Here is an 18,934-nt window from a genome sequence, read left to right as displayed (position 1 = left end):
TTAGTGAGAAGCTGAATACATCATATTTCCCAATTCTTCGATTTATTTCTGATTGTATTCAAAAGCGTATAAAATTTGCAATTTAGAAACTTCTGCTTAACTTCTCAAACCAACCATAAATCATGCTTTCTTACCTTCTAAGGCATTTATACTGTTCATGCAGCACTATGATTCAGAAAATCATTCTGTAATAATTCTTGATAATTCAACTTCTTACCATTCAAGCTCTTGCAACCTGAGTGTCAAGAGGTAAATGCACCATTCAAACAAAAATTCGTAATTTAGTGATCAAGTAGTGATTAAGTATTACCAGGTCAAAAATTAAGAAGAATTCCAAAGGATTAAAATAATTTTCATCTGACGAAACTCCCTTGGGTTGCTGCAGTATAACCAAGATTAGTGCAACAAATTTGATCCCTTAAAACTGGTATTTCATGGTTGTGATACTGATGATGAGGTGTGGACACTAGGCTTTGATCTATTCCAGCTGGCTTATGTAAATTGAACTCTTCTTATTTCCAATTCTATAGGTTAGTGTTAACTTGATCTTCTACCTTTTCAAATACAGCAGCAATAATTTTGTTTTTTTTTGGCATAAATGTCACCTGCAGAAACGGTAACATGTCTCATGCAGATTGAGCATAGAAATACAAGAAGTATATTTAAAAAAAAAACACTACTACTTTTTGGACTCTTCAAAGTCTTTAAAAGCTATCAGTATTTACATTCCACGTCAACAATCGTGACTTTGCATCCAATAAAAATTTAAACTTTTCCTCCCAAAGCTGGAAATAAAACAAGGAAGAAGATGAACACACACCAGGAATACAAAACTTTCTGCTGCTACCCCCCATGCATGCATGCTTGAAATTTTCGGCAAGATATTTTGACGGAATAAATCTTTCGGAGAGTTCCTTAGGAAACTCAACAGGTTTCGGAGGAACGCTTCCTCTCAATCCACTGCAGATACTCGGTCACTTTTGCATATACACCCGGGGCATTGGGCTGTGCACAACCAAAACCCCAGGAGGTAATCCCCCAAAGTTTCCAGGTACCGGTTAAAGCATTCTTGCATTGGAGGGGGCCTCCGCTGTCTCCATCACAGGTGTCCACCCCTCCTGCCAACATTCCGGCACAGATCATCTGCTGGGTCAGCTTGCTACCGTAGACGTTACTCTGGGTGCAAACCTGACGAGAGAGGAGCGGAATCTTGGCGTCTTGGAGGATGCTAGGATAGGCTTCACCTGAGAGGGATTCAAAATGATGACCATTTTTGGTGTGGCGGTACAAAGAGACCATGGCACCAAAGACTATATAAAGCAAGCATGTGAAAGCCGTGGCATTTTCATGTTCCTTCCCTCCTCCCCAAGGGTATTAATGGGCACCAAATAAATATAGTAACTTGATCCTCTCCCAACCCCAGTCCTCATAAACAAAGAAACTAACTGTATGATCATGACAATGTTAAGTCAATGCAAAGTATATTACAGGTCTCACTTCATTTCTAGAAATCTCCAATAAACTACCTGCAAAGAAATATTATGAACAATTCCGCATGTACCACAATGGTTCCTCCTCTCATGAACACTATAAAGAAACAAACAATACACTAAACATAATCTGAGTTAAACATCAAGTCTCCTTTTACGTTTGATGGTCAACTTTGGGTAAATAGATTCAATGGGTGGTAGTAAATTGACTTTCTAGCATATGAGGGGGCAATACTAATGGCTTTTAATAATGATGTATCTATTTCTTACCAGTGTTTCCCCAGCCAGAAATCCAGCATATGTGCCCATCATCAAACTCATTTCTTTCTGGAAGGCAGATGGGACTAACATGATCTGTGAAAACTACACCCCTCCCATTCTTTCTATTCAGTCTGATGAGGATGATGTCATTGTTGGTCGTGGTCGTATCGTAACGTTCATGTTTGAAAACACATTCGATGGTGAAGTCCTGTTCAGAACTCTGTGTGGTTCGAAGGTCGTGCTCTCCGACTCGAATCTTGAAATCTTCGTAGCTGCGCGGGAATGGGGCAAATAAGAGATTTACCATTTCTTCAGAGCATCACTTGAAATAGCATTAAAGAAGCAATAATAATAGAAAATGAATACAACTTGGAAGAATTAGTTTCATTTACAAGGGCAGTCTCCTTTGACAGATTAGCTTATATGTGAATTATAAATGCCTAATTTTTGCCAAAGGTCTCAATCTGGGTTGTAGCGATGGAGGCAGAGACGTGTGAGTGGCACACCAAGCCGAGGTACGAGTCACCAAGTAGGATCACCAGCCGAGATGGGAGTGATAGGGATCAATGAAAAGGGGTGGGTAGCTCAGTTAGTAGAGAATGTGATTTATATATTTCAGAGGTCACAGGTCACAAATCCAGTTTCCCCCAATGCTTACATTGCTCATACTAAATAATCACAAACCCAAAAACCTTAATTAACCTGTATGATGGAAATACTCATAGTGAATCAATCACCCCAAACAAGTTAATTTTATGTGGATAGGGGAATGAAAGGGAGGGGTTAATGCAAACCATTTCTCTAAATTTATAGTGAAGGTCAAATGAAACTGCATGCTCAATAAAACAGGCCTACAATGTGATACAACCCTTCTCTATGAAAGTGACTGCTTAAATAGAGCAAGTAACAATTTACTGCATACCTTTGGAAACAATGGGCAGCACTGAGGACATGGCGGTCATCAATGAGAGTGCCACCACAGAGATGTGCTCCATCTTCCTTCCGGATCAGTTGGACCTGCCAAGGCCAGCTCCCATGTTTAGCCGAGGATCCGCCGACGATCTTGACATGGGCGCCGTGTTCAAAAGCTCTCACACCACATGTTCCGACTGACAAGAAAACACAAAAAAATTATTTGGAAATGTCATCAGGAAAGTTTTTTTTTTGACAACTTAAAAGCAATTTTAACTAAGTTGATACACTTTGAAGCATTACTGAAGATCTTTCGATTAAATCAGATAAATGTTAAACTGTCGCCGCCCTTAACTACACGCCAAGCACCCAAACAAGGTCACCTTGTTCTCGCGTTATCCGATGAGTTTGTGATTCCAACATGACAATTATGCTCCTGCTTTAGAAGGTCTAAGAGGACGACAAATGTCTAAATTCTGATAATGTTGTGCAAACAAAACATGTACTGCTTGAATGAAGAAGTTGCATGGTACACTGTTACAATTATGAGATAGATGGAAATGTGTAACAGGGGGGGGGGGGTGGGGGATGCATATCCATAAGATTGGTAGAGGGGTAAATATGCATAAGATTGGTATTTCTCTTCATACAATATCTCCCAACCTTCCTGTCTTATCCAACATCTTGCATTTGTATTGAAAACACTGCATAAAGCTTTGGGGAGGGGAGAGGGGGGAGGGGCTGAACCAGGACTTTAAGGTGGGAGTGTGGCCCTATTGGTTGTTGAAGGCAACTCCTATATTGGGGAGTGTGTGGGGTCTGCCCCCAGGAAGAAAAATTTTTTTCAACAAGAAAAAGTGCATTATGACACACATTTAGACTATTGAACAGGTTGCGCTACTAACTATCCCCTTAAATTTTGTTTGGTGGTGTTGGAAAGGTGGGGGGGGGGAGCTCCCTGGATCTGCATCTCTTTCATATCTATGCAACTCACCATGAGTCTGTGCAGTTCCGCATAGAATGCCCACATCTTTATCATGACCACAGCTAGATTGGCTTCCTGGAGTAAACCTACATTCACCCAATGAAAACTCATTGCCTACACAGGCCACGTTATCCATTGCAATCCAGCCGCTGCCTCTTCCAAAAAAAGCTCCTCCAAAGACTTCTACTCGACCTCTGAAAGTAGAAATACAAAAGAATTTGATAAGATCAATGTGCTATATTTTGTTTCAATCGCACAAAAAACTACATGCCACAGCGTGATCTGTTTACTTCAGTGGCCATGTTCGAATTTTAGGGAGCAAAAATGTTGATAAATATTTTCAATATCCAAATATGTCAACAATTAAGTTCCCAACAACAGTATTTCAGACCTCCTCTGTGTACTAAATGACACTTTGATCTCCAAATAGGGGGCAACCTCTGGCTTCCCTGTCCATCCCTCTCCCACATACTCATAATAAATACTGATAAAAAAGAAAAATCCATGATTTTTCCTATTTCCTCAATATTGATTAGAAAATAAACTTGATCTGTATATTAAACCATTTTCACTATTGACATAATTGACCAGTCATTTGTATTCAAAATTAACCTGATTTAACTCCAAACCAAATAAAATAAAGTAAAATTAAAAACAAAAATGAAAAAAACATGTTTGTCCAGTTTCTCCATCCAATGAATCAGGCTGCACTAAAAACGAAAGATTGATGTAACGTTTTAAACTTTCGTCTTTCCTCTTTTTAAGGCAAAAAACTAAAAAGAACTTCAATCATTGATATCCAATTGCTAAGCAACCAGAAATATGCCAGTCCAATCCATATTCTTCACGTTCCAATATCTCTCCAACTCTCCATCCAATCAAAACATCCCAGTCTCTCCCGTCTTTTGTCTAACTTGATTACAGATTCAATATTTTCGATTGAGCAGCTCATTGTACAAAAATGAGTTTCTGTTTTTCAATGTTTATACTCGTTTTGATGTGATATTGATTAAATTGAACCAAAAAGTAAGAAGAACAGTAATGAAAGATTTTCTCTCCAAAAGATTTTAAGGGTAAACCTACTGTAACATTGGCATGGCATGGCATCAACAGAACGTTTGACTTTATTAAAGATGGGTAACTTGCAGTGATGATGGAAGTCATCTGCAGTATGTGACGCTACGGAAGGGATCCAAGTGAAATTCATCGTAATTAAGCATTTTTTGTGTGAACTTTTTGGAAAAATTGAGAACTTTATGGACAAAAGAAAATAGCGACTGCAAAGAGGGATTCTCTGCGCGGAAAAAGATTTTTGTGACAGGATTATCGGACGTGCAATATATACCAAGACAAATAGCTGTCGATGAATTTTTATGTTTTGACACTTTTTACACCCCTTTCAGCTGAAAAAGGTTTTAACATTACATTTCATTCCATCAAGGACAAAATATTCAAACTTTTGAAAGATAATTGTCACCCAACAGTTCTGAACTGTAAGCTATGACTGGATGCTATAAGGAGAATAAGTCTGTTAACTTTGGAAATGATGTAGACTACCAATAGTAATGGACATTTTCATTGCATTTATGGTTTTGCTGGTGTAGCTACTATTTTACCTTCCTTACAGGATCTGATTTCATATGACTAGAGATAAAAACTTTATTGGATACTGTACGATTGTTTTATTTCTATTTAACTGTACAATTTTGTTAGACATCTTCAATAATATGAAAGCAGTGTAATAACCAAACAAACAAAAGAATAAATCACTTCCAGCCCCAAAAATTATTTTCAATCGGCCAAAAACAAAGAAAAAAAAGGAGTGTTTTCTTCAGGAGCAATTAATTCTCGTTAGTCCTTCAGACTTAACTAATTTTTTGGACTTAAAATTGAGAATGGAAGTCTACCAATGGATGATGATCATATATTTTGCAATTCTTTTCCTCGTCGGATGCGTCGGCAACCTCATGCTGCTAGCAATCTTCTGGAAGAGCAGAAATTACAGTTCCGTGATTGTCTTCATCAAAGCCCTCGCAGTGACCGACTTTTACGTCTGTTTCACAAAGCCCGTCGGGATCATCTATTGGTTACTCCTGGGGGAGGAACTGGACGAGACCTTCTGCAAGATCTTTCAGTTTACCGTCGGTACGGGGTACGTCCTCACGTTCTGTATGATCTTCCTGGTGGCTCTGGACCGGTATCTGGCCATCTATCACACGGAGACGTCTCTGTGCTCGGTGACCGTAAGCCACGCTAACATTCTGGTCATCTTGGTCTGGCTCTGCTGCCACGCTGGAACCGTCATCAAGATCCTCTTTGGCCAATATCTGCAAGAGCACGACGGTAAGGTCTTCTGCGCGGAGGACACCATGGATGGTGTTTACGTCTCGTACAGTTTCATGGCTTTCATCTTCGTCTTGTGTTGCATCGTGGTCCTCTGGATAAATTTCCAGATCATACAGGCTGTGAAACGGCAGTCCAAGACCACGCCCAACATCCTACAGTTGAACAAACCCGTTCAGGATGCTACTAGTTCCGTTGAAGCGTTGACCGAGAAGGACCGTAACCAGGGCGATAAGCAGGAGACGATGATCGTGGAGCTGGACAATGCAGACGATGTACACGCAGAGAAGCTAAAAGAGCAGAAGAAACCTTCAAATGAAGCCGTCAAAAAAACCAGACCTCCAAATGTGTCCAAACCAAAGCGGGCAAAGAGGTCAAAGGTCATTACCAGCTTGACCAAGATGTTAGCCGTGGTGACTCTGGTTTACGTGGCCACCTCTCTCCCGACTATCATCATATTCTTTGTGCCGCTTAAATCCGAGTTGGACATTGTCACAAATTTTCCTTTCTTCTACGGTTTATATCTCTTGCTGAAATACCTCTTCTTCATAGTCAGCATCGTCAAACCTTTCATCTACTACGCAGTCAGTCGAACTTTCAGAGAACAAGTCCGGGATTTTGTGAAGCAGCTCGGTATGTAAGGTCCTAAACGGTCCTACCTGGGTGCCAGAGATGGCACCATAGCACCCATCATATATCAGCATCAGGAGTGGTCTGCGATTGAAGTGACTACCTCAAGGGCAAGTGATTATCTCAAGGGCAACTTTAATCTGTGTATTCTATTTTTCGCCTTATACTATGAATATATATACATTTCTTATATATCTGGTGACGCTAAGTTTAAAGGACAACTTAAAGACAGATTAGTCTAGAATTTATGGTAAGTTGTACTAAGAAGAACTTCATGAATCATAATTGAGCCCAACGCTCAAAACCTTGGTTTTAAAAAAATCACATCCTTAGTCCTAAACGTAGGCTAGGCCGATAAGTGACAAACAGTCTCCATAATACAGTGATTGTGCAATGTAAACTTATACCACTGCTTGATGTCTGTGGTTACAGATCAATGCAAACTGCAGCCTTAACTTATAAAGTATATCTGTGTAAGCTTGGTGATGTAAATACTAATAAAAACTATCATTTGGATAATTTATATAATACTCACAATAAGTTAGATCATGTTTAATAATAATAATAATAGTTTGGTTTTGTTCCATTTTTCTCTCTTTCAAATGTACTTTCTGAATGTTTAAAGTAAAATTTCTTTCTTGTATGTTTATTCAATGTTAAAGCTGTATCTACATATTTGTAACAACCAGAATGGAGAGGTGATCAAAATATCCAAACTGATGCACTTTTTCGCAAACTCACCCGTCAACCCTCTCAATTTCACAATGTGTTATGTAACGAATATAAGTGAATGCTTTTTGGAGTTTCTGGCATATCTGCTAGTACAGAAGCATAGTAGTCTAATTTAAAATACATTAATTACACTTCTCTGATCAACTTTCTAAATTTATTTCACAAAATCAATTTCAATCAGTAGTGAAAAGAAGTTTTCAAAATAAATTATCGATATTTGTATTTCTGTGAAAATGCAATTTTGAGGGTTAGCTTCATTTGACATGTTGTTCATATATTGAATGAAGTACTTATGGGTATACTGTATTGGCCCCAAATATGCTAGATATTCAAATATGGTCACCTTTGGACAAAATTCTTAAACTGTTTTTATTACAACCTTTGAGGAATTTTTCCTCACTGGGACATTCAGTCATCTTGTGTTTTTCTTAAAATTGTCTGAGAACAATTTAGAGAGTAAAGACCTCCAGGAAAAGTACTTTTTGAAAACTTCTAGCAATTATAGCGTGCTATAATTTAGGGCCTATACTTACTACCTTTAACAGCTAGGTATCATGTATCATAAAGTGAGAAATACTGAACCCTGGAAGACCCCCTACAGGTGAAATTAATGTTTCAAAGACCAGTGCCACTTTCTGTGCTAACTGGTCCCATGAAAACTTTGAACCCTCCAAACTTTACATAACTCTTTTTAAACTTTCATGAATCACTTGATTATACCTTACAAAGATTAACTCAGATCCCACCAAAAAATTTCCTTCGGGAAAGTACTTTTTGAAAACTTCTAGCAATTATAGCATGCTTTACTTTGGGACCTATATTAACAGCTAGGTATCGTGTATCATGAAGTGAGAAATACAGAACCCCCACCAACAAAATTTACTTATTTTCCAAGGTTAAATAATCAGTTGAGTTTTAATGAAATACAAAAGCAGTTATTGATTCCTTTTATTCCATGTAAGACAGCACAGATTATTGTACATGCACCCATCCAAATAAAAATAAACAACATAAATAAAAAAAATGCAGTATGTTACATTTGAACAGGCAAATAAGATAGAAAAACTGGGAGTTATGCTGTATTTTAAAACACTGTTTTTTCAATTATATCAATTATTCATGATGAAAGTTAATAAGGGTAAAATGAAATATATTTAGATTTTCACAATTTCTCTCTGTTTTTGATTTTGTTTAGTGTTGAATACTGACAGTAGTCATTTCAACAGCAGTTCCCAATCTCACATCGGGTGCATAGAGGCAATATACAAATATTAATTTCAGCCATCGAGAGGGGGAGAGGGGAGGGGGGTCAAATCCAGTCTTACGTGGGCGCCAGAAACATGCCAATTGTGCAATTTTCACACCCACAGAAATAACATGAACATTTCTTAAGTCCCAGCTATGTGAGGGGTACATCTTTCCCAGCCCCTGACTCCCCATTTGAGCAAATTCTCCTGACCCAACTATTTGTCAGGCAGCTCAGTTGGTCTATAAATATAAATATATATATATAGATATATATACATACATATATATATATACATATATATACACATATATATATATTGTGATTTATTGGTCGCTTGCTGGATCAACTACTTTTGTTTTTATAGTGTCCTGTTGATACTATACCACTTTGTTCTATTGTTCTTATTTATAGATGGAATAAATGAAAAGAAATGAAAAATAAAAATATATATATATATATAGATATACATATATATACCTCCTTTGAGGCTGATACATCTTATTTCAATATTAACTCTGAGAAGTTCACAAAGTGTTCTAATTTCGCAACACTATAATGTTCCAGAAATTCCCTATTCGGCCTTCCAAATTTTCTAAGGTATTGTGTTACATTTCATCTGCACCAAATGTGAGTTTGTATTAAACTCAAATCGATAACCTTGATCAGCTGCAAAACCGACCAGTAATAAAACCTTCATTGAGCCATCATTTGCAACATAATGACTCTTTTGAGAATAGAAGAGCTGATGTGACGGCCGTTTTCACAAACATTAACAAAACAGGTCGCTCATGTGAACTTTGCCATTTTTGGTTGAAATGTATCTTTCTTATTACATTACGTACACAGCTTGTTTATGTTTGTTTAGAAAAGACGTTGTGAGGATGACAGCGGTTCATTTCGGTAAAACTAGAGCATAGATTATGAAAACAACCCATAAATAGTTGATAATGATGAGACTTCTCGTAAATTTTGGACACTTTTTCCAAACAGAAGGGAAGTTTTTGCCAACATTGGCCAATGCATTCTAATTTGTTTAAATTGTAGTTGAGCTGACCTTGGCCAGAAACAGGAGGTAGAGGAGTCATATTTGCATTATAATTTCAAATTTATGGCATTGGAGAGTTTAACCCTCTCTCTCATATGATTTTTGTCCCATCCAAAACTATACACAAAACTCTTATTTGTCAAAAGTGACTGTTGAGTTAATTTTTTTTTTTTGAGCAAGTATATTTAGTTGATTAATTTTAAATTTAACAGGTAGTTTTGAAATTGGCAGTGGAGATTAATAGGTAGAATGCTCTCTTATTTCCCCAAAAGCTATGAAGAAAATAGCCCCAACCAATCCATCATTGTTGGTAAATTTCAACTTCCATCCAGGCAAAATCTCAGCAAAATTTATTCAACATAAGGAAAGTTAGTATTTGACAGAAATGGTTCTAGTCAACTAACATGAAGTCCACTATGCATAATGCACTATGCAAATTATCACCCCCCTCCCCGCTCCCGCCAACCACTCTGTATCATCCAGTAATTTCGACTTCATCCGGGGGAGAAATCTTGACAAGGAAAATTAGAATTTAACTGCATTCACAGAACTGGTGCTAAATCAACTAACTTGACGACCACAGCTACGCTCAATATTTCAATATTGAAACCTCTGACCAATTTAATCCGTCCTTGTTAGCCAAGTTTGACATCATCCCGGAAAATCTCAGCACAGATAAAGTTAATTAAATATGCCACCATTATTCTCAACTGGTATGTACATAGTGAAACGAAAAAATATTATACATATTCAGTAGAAGGGTAAAACTATGGAATATCTTGAGAATTGATTTATTGATTTCTTCAGACAAAAAGCAGGTTGAAATTATAGATTGTGATGGATATTCCAAGTTTTGTATTATCTGAATCAGTATGATATAAAACTTTTAAGTTATTACTTGTAAAAACAATTTTTTTTTAAATTGAGGTAATCGAAGCAGCTTAGGAAGTTTACTCCCTTTTCTCCCCTTTATTTACACTAGTTTATATGCTCCAGTGACCCCTAGTTCCAGCGAAAGGCCAAAAACCAGGGGCCATTTTGCACAGTAGTGGCCCCAGGTCATTAAACATATAAACTTCACCCATGAGTATCACTATCTGTTTCAACCTGATTGAGAGAGGATACATCATGGCCTTTTGGCTAAGATCATGTTTAGAATTCATTCCCCTTCTGAGGGACCTGTGATGCTCACTGGACCCAAAACAACAACCAAAAACATGCTTATCTTGGGGTGAACTTTTCGTAAAAAAGTATCAAAAGTGGCCACTCACACATATCCCAACTGTTTGCAGACTACCAAGGCATCTTCTTTGCCAAAATCTGTGTCACAGACCGTACCCCATCTGCCATTGAAATTGACTTCCAGACGACCCCTTGCTTCATCAGTTGAATTCACGTTCACGAGTCGTACTTCAACTTCTATGAAATTCAAGGAAAAGTTAGACATGAAAACATCTCACTACAGCAGTTCTGGCATCCAAGATACAGTAGGCCTACTCTGATACAATGTGATGATAGGTCTGCGGTAAGGAAATATCTTTCGCGTAAACCGATCATTTGTTGTACCCCACACTATACGATTAGTCCATTCACTAAACCCTCGAATTCACATGTTTTAGCTCTCTTTTTCAATTCCTGTTGCATACTGATCCTATACTTTTTCCCATTTTGTTGAGATCGAGAAAAAAAAACATGTTGGTCATACCTTAAAATCTTCTTTGGTATGCAGTAATCCTCAAATTTTTGTAACGGTAGATCGATGTCATGCTTGTTTTCTGAGCTTGAATATACAAACCTATTATAGTATAATATCATGTAATATAGTATAGTATAATATAGTATAATGTAATGTAATATAGTAAAATATAGTATAGTATAATATATTATCATATAACATAACATAACATAATATATATGTGTAAAAGTAAGTTGGCCTGACGTTTCGATCCTAGCAGGATATTCTTCAAAGGCTAAATGACAGGTTAATAACCTGTCTGTATTCTGTGTGTGTTTTTGTCCCTTCTGTTACTGTTACTTGTCATTCAGCCTCTGAAGAAGATCCTGCTAGGATCGAAACGTCAGGCCAACTTGCTTTTACACATTATTTTACACAGGCTCTCTAGTGTATAAGCAGTTTGCTGACAGTTTTATTTTATTTTGATAATATAATATAATATAATATGACTCTAGACCAGCATCTCCAACTGTGTGCAGCTGATACAGAGCACTGTAGCTTCTTTCCTTTCTTGTCTTGCTCTATTTCTTCCAAATATATTTGAAAGTTTTGCTTCCACCTGACCTAATTCTCTGCCAATGTTTCCTTCCAAACTCGGTGCGTTTGGTGGCCTGTACTGATCCATTTTTTTGTGAGTTTATCGGCCTTTCTGGCACCATGTTATATATACATGAGAGTTAAACCATATTTGGAATGTGTCTGACCTTAGCCAAACAAGGTCACACATGACAGTAAAGACATCAGGGAATGATAGCATAATTTGCGAAACAGTACCTGATAGTACATAATTTACGGCATATTTCAATTGTTAACATGAAATTAATATAAAGGAAAAACGGAAGAACATTTTATTCATAATCTCAAATAGTCTGTATTTGCATGCCAAGAGTAACAGATGTTTTAGTTAGCAACCCCCCCCCCCCAAATAGCTCCTTTTAATCTAAAATTCTGAAAGTTTCTTCCCTCCAAATCATGTCTGATATCTGATTCTTCACTTATAGGTCATCTGAAGCACTGTCAAATAGTTTGCTTTGAACTTCAAAAGAACGTAAAGGAACTACATAAAATAAAAATTAAAAAAAGACTGCTAGATATGCTTAAATGACCACCAAAATACCCTGCTAGATATGCATATAACGACCACCAAAATACCCTGCTAGATAAAACGACCACCAAGAAACCCTGCTAGATAAGCATCAATGAACACACAAACACCCCTGCTAGATATGCTTAAACGACCCCACAAAAAATACCTGCTAGATATGCTTAAATGACCACATCAAAAAACAAAACCTGCTAGACATGCCTACACGACCACACCAAAAAAAAACCCTGCTAGATATGCTTAAACGACCCCACAAAAAATACCTGCTAGATATGCTTAAATGACCACATCAAAAAACAAAACCTGCTAGACATGCCTACACGACCACACCAAAAAAAAACCTGCTAGATATGCTTAAAAGGATCACACAAAAATAACACTGCTAGATATGCTTAAACAACCACAGTGTAAAAAACTACTACATCCTTTTAATTTTGGTAATTCTTTTAATATTTTTGGTATTACCTATTGGCATATCCAGTAGACCTAACTCCGTGCTGGTGTTCTTTGTTAAAAATTTTCATACTTCCAAAAAGTGAGCAAGGAAGTCGTCACTGAATTTTGTGACCATGGAAACATACATCCTATAGTTCATTGACTTTCTGGGAGATTCTAACAATACGAACCTTCAAATTTGCATCCATTTTGTAGCAATAATAATAATAAGATTGATGAGTGACATCATCAAAGGTAAGTCACAGTTTATACATACCTATTACGCAATCTCTTTCATCAGAATAATCCCCACAGTCGGGGTGGCCATCACACTCCTGCTCTTTGTCGATGCAGTTTTTATTCAGACACTCAAACTGGTCATCGCGACAATCTGCATCATGAGAACATGTGGACAGGAAGTATTCTGTTTGAAGCAGGTCATAATGGGGACCTTATGGACAGGGGTGATATGGAGGATGTGGGGTGGGGGGGGGGGGGACAAAACCCTAAACAGTATGCCAGTGTAAACAATACCAACAGATTGCCCAATGAAAGTACACCCACTGCCTGCACATCCAGCAACAGCACAGTTGAGGGTTCCTCTCCTTCTAGCTGTATGCACATTGTTTAATTATCACAGGCTTTAGGCAGCAATTCAAGGGTATACATCCAATAGGAAATTCCTCTCATTGTGCAAAAGAGTGCTCTTCTTTTGCAAATAGCCTGCTCAAACAAGAGCATGTTCTAAGTCCCATTCACTGTAGTAATGTGAAGGGCATACATTAGGTATATACCATTTGTTATTTAAATAGTTTTATACCATTTGTTATTTAAATAGTTATATTTTCAGCAGTCTGTAATGGGATTTACTTTTAAGCTTTAGTGCAATATAACTGAATCTACCTAAACAAGCATAGCACTGGAAATTGGCCAGTCTTTGTTTAATCAGGGAGGTTTTATTCACTGCTTTAATTCAGGACAGCTGACTGAAAGCTGAGAAATATCTGAGAGCGCTTTTCTTTGTGGTTTGATCTGATTCTGCTCATTATGGGAAAAGAGCCCATGCATTGTCTGGTTATACAGGGACACCTTAGCATTAAGAGTGAACAACGAATAGCAGACAAATGGGTGTCCTTGGCCTAGCTAGTGAAAACATGTATGTGGTTTGCTTATGACAAGAAACAGGGTTAGAACTTGAGTTGAGAGTGGTAATGTGGAGATCATACTTCATTACTAAAGCAGTGGCTATGAGTTTCTATTCTGTGGTTTGGATTCCATTTCCAGGTGGAAGCTATCCTTGGTGACTTTTCTTCAAAATATATCTTTCTCTGTGTTAGCTAATTACTTCCCTTCTAAACTAATTTAATTAGCTGTTCTTTTGTTTGTTTGTTTTATTATTATTTATATTCTCTTTGTGAGCTGAACTTTCTTCACTGTTGAAGTAATTTTCTGTTCATTATTGTACTCTTTATTTCTCCGTTTGGAGTAAAAAAATTCAAGTGTGGTTTATACTTTTGTATCAGCTGAAAACAGACCTCTAGAAAGACTGGGATCTTCAGCAGGCACCACTGATGCCAAAGAATACAACGATTACCACTTCCACAAGATGACAGTATTTTGCAAAGCCAAAAATGTAATCGGAAGTGGATGAAAGCATCATCTCTTAATGGGCAACCCTAAGTTTTGAGTTTGAGGTTTGGGGTTCAGAGGGGGAGGGGGGGGGGGGAGGGTGTACATAAATAAAACTTTATCACATTGCATTCTACAATTCATCATTTCTTTGATTGCACTACAGTTACTAAACCATTCTTCAAGAACTTGTTCAAAGAAACAGCAACATGACAATTCATCTCTCCTATGTTGTAATTTGAAAATACCCTAGAGGGAAGTACTTATTGGTGGGATGTCCCCTTCTAGCTGCTTGGGTGGGCCCATGCACAGAGGACCGGGGAAACCATGGATCCTCAAGCAATGATTTTTAAATGTGCATGGTGTCACCACAGGTAGGCAGCTATTTCACCATTAGCTCAACATTTGTCTGACTCTTGCAAAATCCCGTCACCCCACCCCCCTCCCCATGCCCAACCTATGTCAAGCTCCCTAAAGAATTTAACATTAAAATCCTACTTCAGAACTACAGAGAAATAAATAGATAACAACTAACAAATGAACAAGTGTGTTTATGTGAAAAAGATTAAAAGTGCACATGTCATCACGTGATAGACAAAAGCACCACCACAAAATGTCTAAAATTCTGAATAAAAATAGATTCTTGTCGCAATTTTTTCATAGTATGTATATCTACACATGTGGCATTATTTATCATCATATCCACACTAATGTACTGTACAATAACCTTCTCTTCCATAGTGTTAAACCTTCACACAATACAGAGGAAAACATAAATATAAATCTGGAAATATAAAGTGGCATTAATGTCATAAATTATTCTTGTTTCTATGTTCTATATCATCCCCACCCCCACCCCTGTCCCTCTCTCCCTTTGTTGATCCTGTTGTGGTTCCTGTTTTCCACTTATTGTTTTGCAACATCAGGAGGAGAGGGATATGAGTGGTAGAACAGTTAGTAAATAAATACCATAATAATCTTAATTATTAGCTTGACTTGTCCATTTCATTTCAAACAATGAAGGATAAACTTCATTTTTGAACTTGTCTAATTCACATGTTTATTAGTGCAATTAGCACTAGCACCACGAAATAAGTCTCTTTTAATACATAGAAACGTTGAGGAGTAAAGTAATACAGCACTCTCACACATTAAACTGTAATAGGAGTACAGTAACATTACAATGACACTAAAGCAATAACAACAGTTATGCTGTATGATAATACTAACACCAGTGCTACATCAATGTGTCCTCAATGCTGCATCATAAAGGATGTGACCTTCCTTATAGCTAGAACATTCAGCCTCTAAACTGATATTTTGTTGCCAAGCGATCTATCGCACGGTGCAATGCTTTCATGTTTGATTGATAACGCTTCTTACAATAATATTTACAAACCCGATATAATCATACGAGATGTAATCAGAGAAGTAGATTAAAGTTAATATAATCATAACTCACCACCCTGTGGTAATTCTTATATCTTTAATATATATAGAACATAGCATTACTCACCATGTTTGTACTGTAATAAATGGCACAGAGCCAGACATTGTAGTCCAATATTGTCAATATATCTTGAATGTTCATAGTCTAAGAAAGCTAGGGTGTTAAGTGGTATATAGCATATGGGCTACTGCTTAAAGGTAATTCTCAAGTTTTTGACTGGTTTGATTTGTCGAGCCATGACCTAATGTTACGAAAATCTTTATCACGTTTTCCCCAGCATCATCATAATCTTATCGGACAATCAGACACGAAACACTCAATCATTTATAAAACAGCTATAGCTCTTAAGTAGATACAAGATGAAAATGACAACAAGTTTTACATGACGAATGAGCTCAAATTGTATTTATATATATCTTGATTGCCTTATCAGCAATTTGTCACCATTTACAAACACACATGAGAGTGAAATCAACAAGTTTTTTAAGGTAAATGTTTGTTCAGATAGTGCATGGTGTGTGAGGTAAGTAAAACATATACATATATATATCTATATACAGAATATAGAATATAAATAAAAAAACAGTATGGTGTGTATTGCAGCATGACTGTTAGTTTGGATTGATAAGAATACCTAAATGATAAAACATGTACAGAATCCAGAGGCTTTGGGGCTGCTTGCCTCAGATAGTGACTAGCTTTCGTAAACAAAGATTTTCAAAAATACAGACACACATAACATCTCTTGAATAGTTGAACCTATGCCAGCATCAACATACAACAGCATGGTGTGTATACTCACGTAGGTAGAAATATACATAAAGCATAATAAAGTTAATGAACATATGTTGACCTAACATGATCTTTCTCCAAAAAGGAAATCGGCACATCACGTTGTCTTATCATGGATCCGTTCTAGAAGTTATTAGATTTGTGAGTGTTTGAATCAACCATACTGCAAAGTGAGCTATCACTTACACACATTTCGTTTTTCTTTTGTTTCTTAAACATTTGAAGCTATTAATGCACTCAACAAGTATCAGTCCTATCATGTACAAATCTGTAAACTAAGTTTCCAGATTTTGAAGTGTTTTCCTTCCTTCCTTTGTAACTCATCTATGTCTCACTATCATTTATCCAGACCTCACATACTGGAATGGACATCTTAGTGGGTAGAATACATGGCAAAAGGTCAACTGAGGTCATTGGGTACATTCTAGAAATGCTTTGTTATACTTTTATCAATTGTTTTTCGATTTCTGTCGTTAATCAAGCAGATGTTCAATATCCATATCTTAGGCAACTTTCCCTCAAAAAAGTCAATTAATCCTCAAATATGTTTTGTTGTTTCTGTTTATCAGAATGTTGTTTATCAGAATGTTGTTTTGGTTTCCTTTTCAGCTTCATTTTAGTTCTTACTACTTTGACAACACTTCCCAACCACTGTCCAGGATTGAATCAAAATGAAATTAGGGCGTGATCCCTGCTTCATCGGTATAAACGCAGGGTAATGGGGCTTAATCTTACTGGCAGTGGCGCACCCCCCACCCTCCCATCAAAGAAATTGATATGTAAAGATCGCCACCAATTTAGGGCTGGATGGCGTAGTTAGTAGAGCAATAAGCTTGACATCCTGGGGTCACTGGTTTCAATCCTGTTCTACTCGACAATTTCTTTGCTAAATTCCTTTCTAATATCCCTGGTCTGTTTTCTGTTCATGTTTACACTTACAACCACTACTTGAAAAGTAACATACTAGGGATGCAATGAAACTCAAACTTCTGATAAAAAGTTAACCAATGAGCTAGGAATGAACACTGCACTCAGTTTGTACTCATTCAGCAAATTACACAGCTGAATATATGTTCTCATTCTGTTTGTGTGTAACTTAGACCTACCCCAGCTGATGAACGTTCAAGTGTTTGTCGAGGGAAAATACGATACCAACAGCTGCGACCACCCTGACCCTTTGCATGTCTGGTAAAAACCACAGGTAATGAAAAATGTCAAAATTGGAGGACAAACACAACAGCATGCTTTGCCCTTGGATCAATTTGTATTAGAACAAAGAAAACAATTGTCTTTTGTGCTTTTGCAGTTTGATTGAATTTTTATATAACTTCACAGACAATAGCCCTTAACTAGATCAAATACAAAATCCAATGCTTTTTGATCATCGTTGGAATCACACAACTTCCACAGACATGGAGCAAACAATCTAGACCACAAGTGGGCATGTAATGTACTATTATCCTACTGAAAAGGGTACAATTACATCCTATAGTGTTGTGGCCTGCAAGGTTATACTTTCAAAGTCAACCCGTGGTTAAGATCAACATTCCACAAAACCATGATGGGGTTATTCATAATCATTATGGTTATGTCTGCAGTGTCAAATGCCACTCAAAAACAAGGCACAGAATACATTGCTATTCAGTTACAATATGGTTTTTACCAATTGGTGTTTACATTAGCTAGAGAGAGTCTGTTGGATTTCAACACTAAAAATAACACTTAGGCCTGTAACACTTGCATAGGAGATGTAACCCTAGCCTAAATTACATATGAATTTTCATGTCAAATTATGTTTGGGGAATAATTTTAAGCACAAAAATCCAGGGAGTATCCATGGAAACCCCCTTGCTAGAAAGTAATATGTGCTGGAAATGTTTCTAAACAGGTTTTGTTCTGATTCTTTCATACAAACTATCATTAGCCAAGTGCTTAAGTGCTAATATTTATATTATTCACAAGACTTTAAAATGACTTGCTCTGTGACTTTAATGCCACCATAGTAATGATGAATTTGATCTGTTTGAAAAAAAAAAAAAAAAAAAATGAACTCGAGCGAAATTTTGCTGCATATGCACGCAACTGCTTAAATGAACAGCCAGACTACCAAGCAGAACAAAAAAAAACAGAAAAAATGTATC

General features: G+C 37.0%; 1 protein-coding gene across 1 annotated transcript in view; it reads right to left on the bottom strand.

The window, feature by feature from the left end:
- Positions 1-20: 20 nt before the first annotated feature.
- The window catches only part of LOC139968703 (apolipoprotein(a)-like), a 57,866-nt gene continuing 38,952 nt past the window's right edge, over positions 21-18,934 (bottom strand). The window contains exons 23-28 of the mRNA XM_071973000.1: positions 13,200-13,313; positions 10,919-11,066; positions 3,658-3,842; positions 2,674-2,860; positions 1,761-2,023; positions 21-1,244 (exon numbers count right to left, since the gene is read on the bottom strand). Of these exons, the coding sequence (XP_071829101.1) occupies positions 925-1,244; positions 1,761-2,023; positions 2,674-2,860; positions 3,658-3,842; positions 10,919-11,066; positions 13,200-13,313 (1,217 nt within the window). The 3' untranslated portion in view covers positions 21-924. The remainder of the gene's footprint in view (positions 1,245-1,760; positions 2,024-2,673; positions 2,861-3,657; positions 3,843-10,918; positions 11,067-13,199; positions 13,314-18,934) is intronic.

This window comes from Apostichopus japonicus, chromosome 6 (assembly GCF_037975245.1).
Source record: "Apostichopus japonicus isolate 1M-3 chromosome 6, ASM3797524v1, whole genome shotgun sequence".
Classification (NCBI taxonomy): Eukaryota; Metazoa; Echinodermata; class Holothuroidea; order Aspidochirotida; family Stichopodidae; genus Apostichopus; species Apostichopus japonicus.
This window is presented reverse-complemented; position numbering and strand designations above follow the sequence as displayed.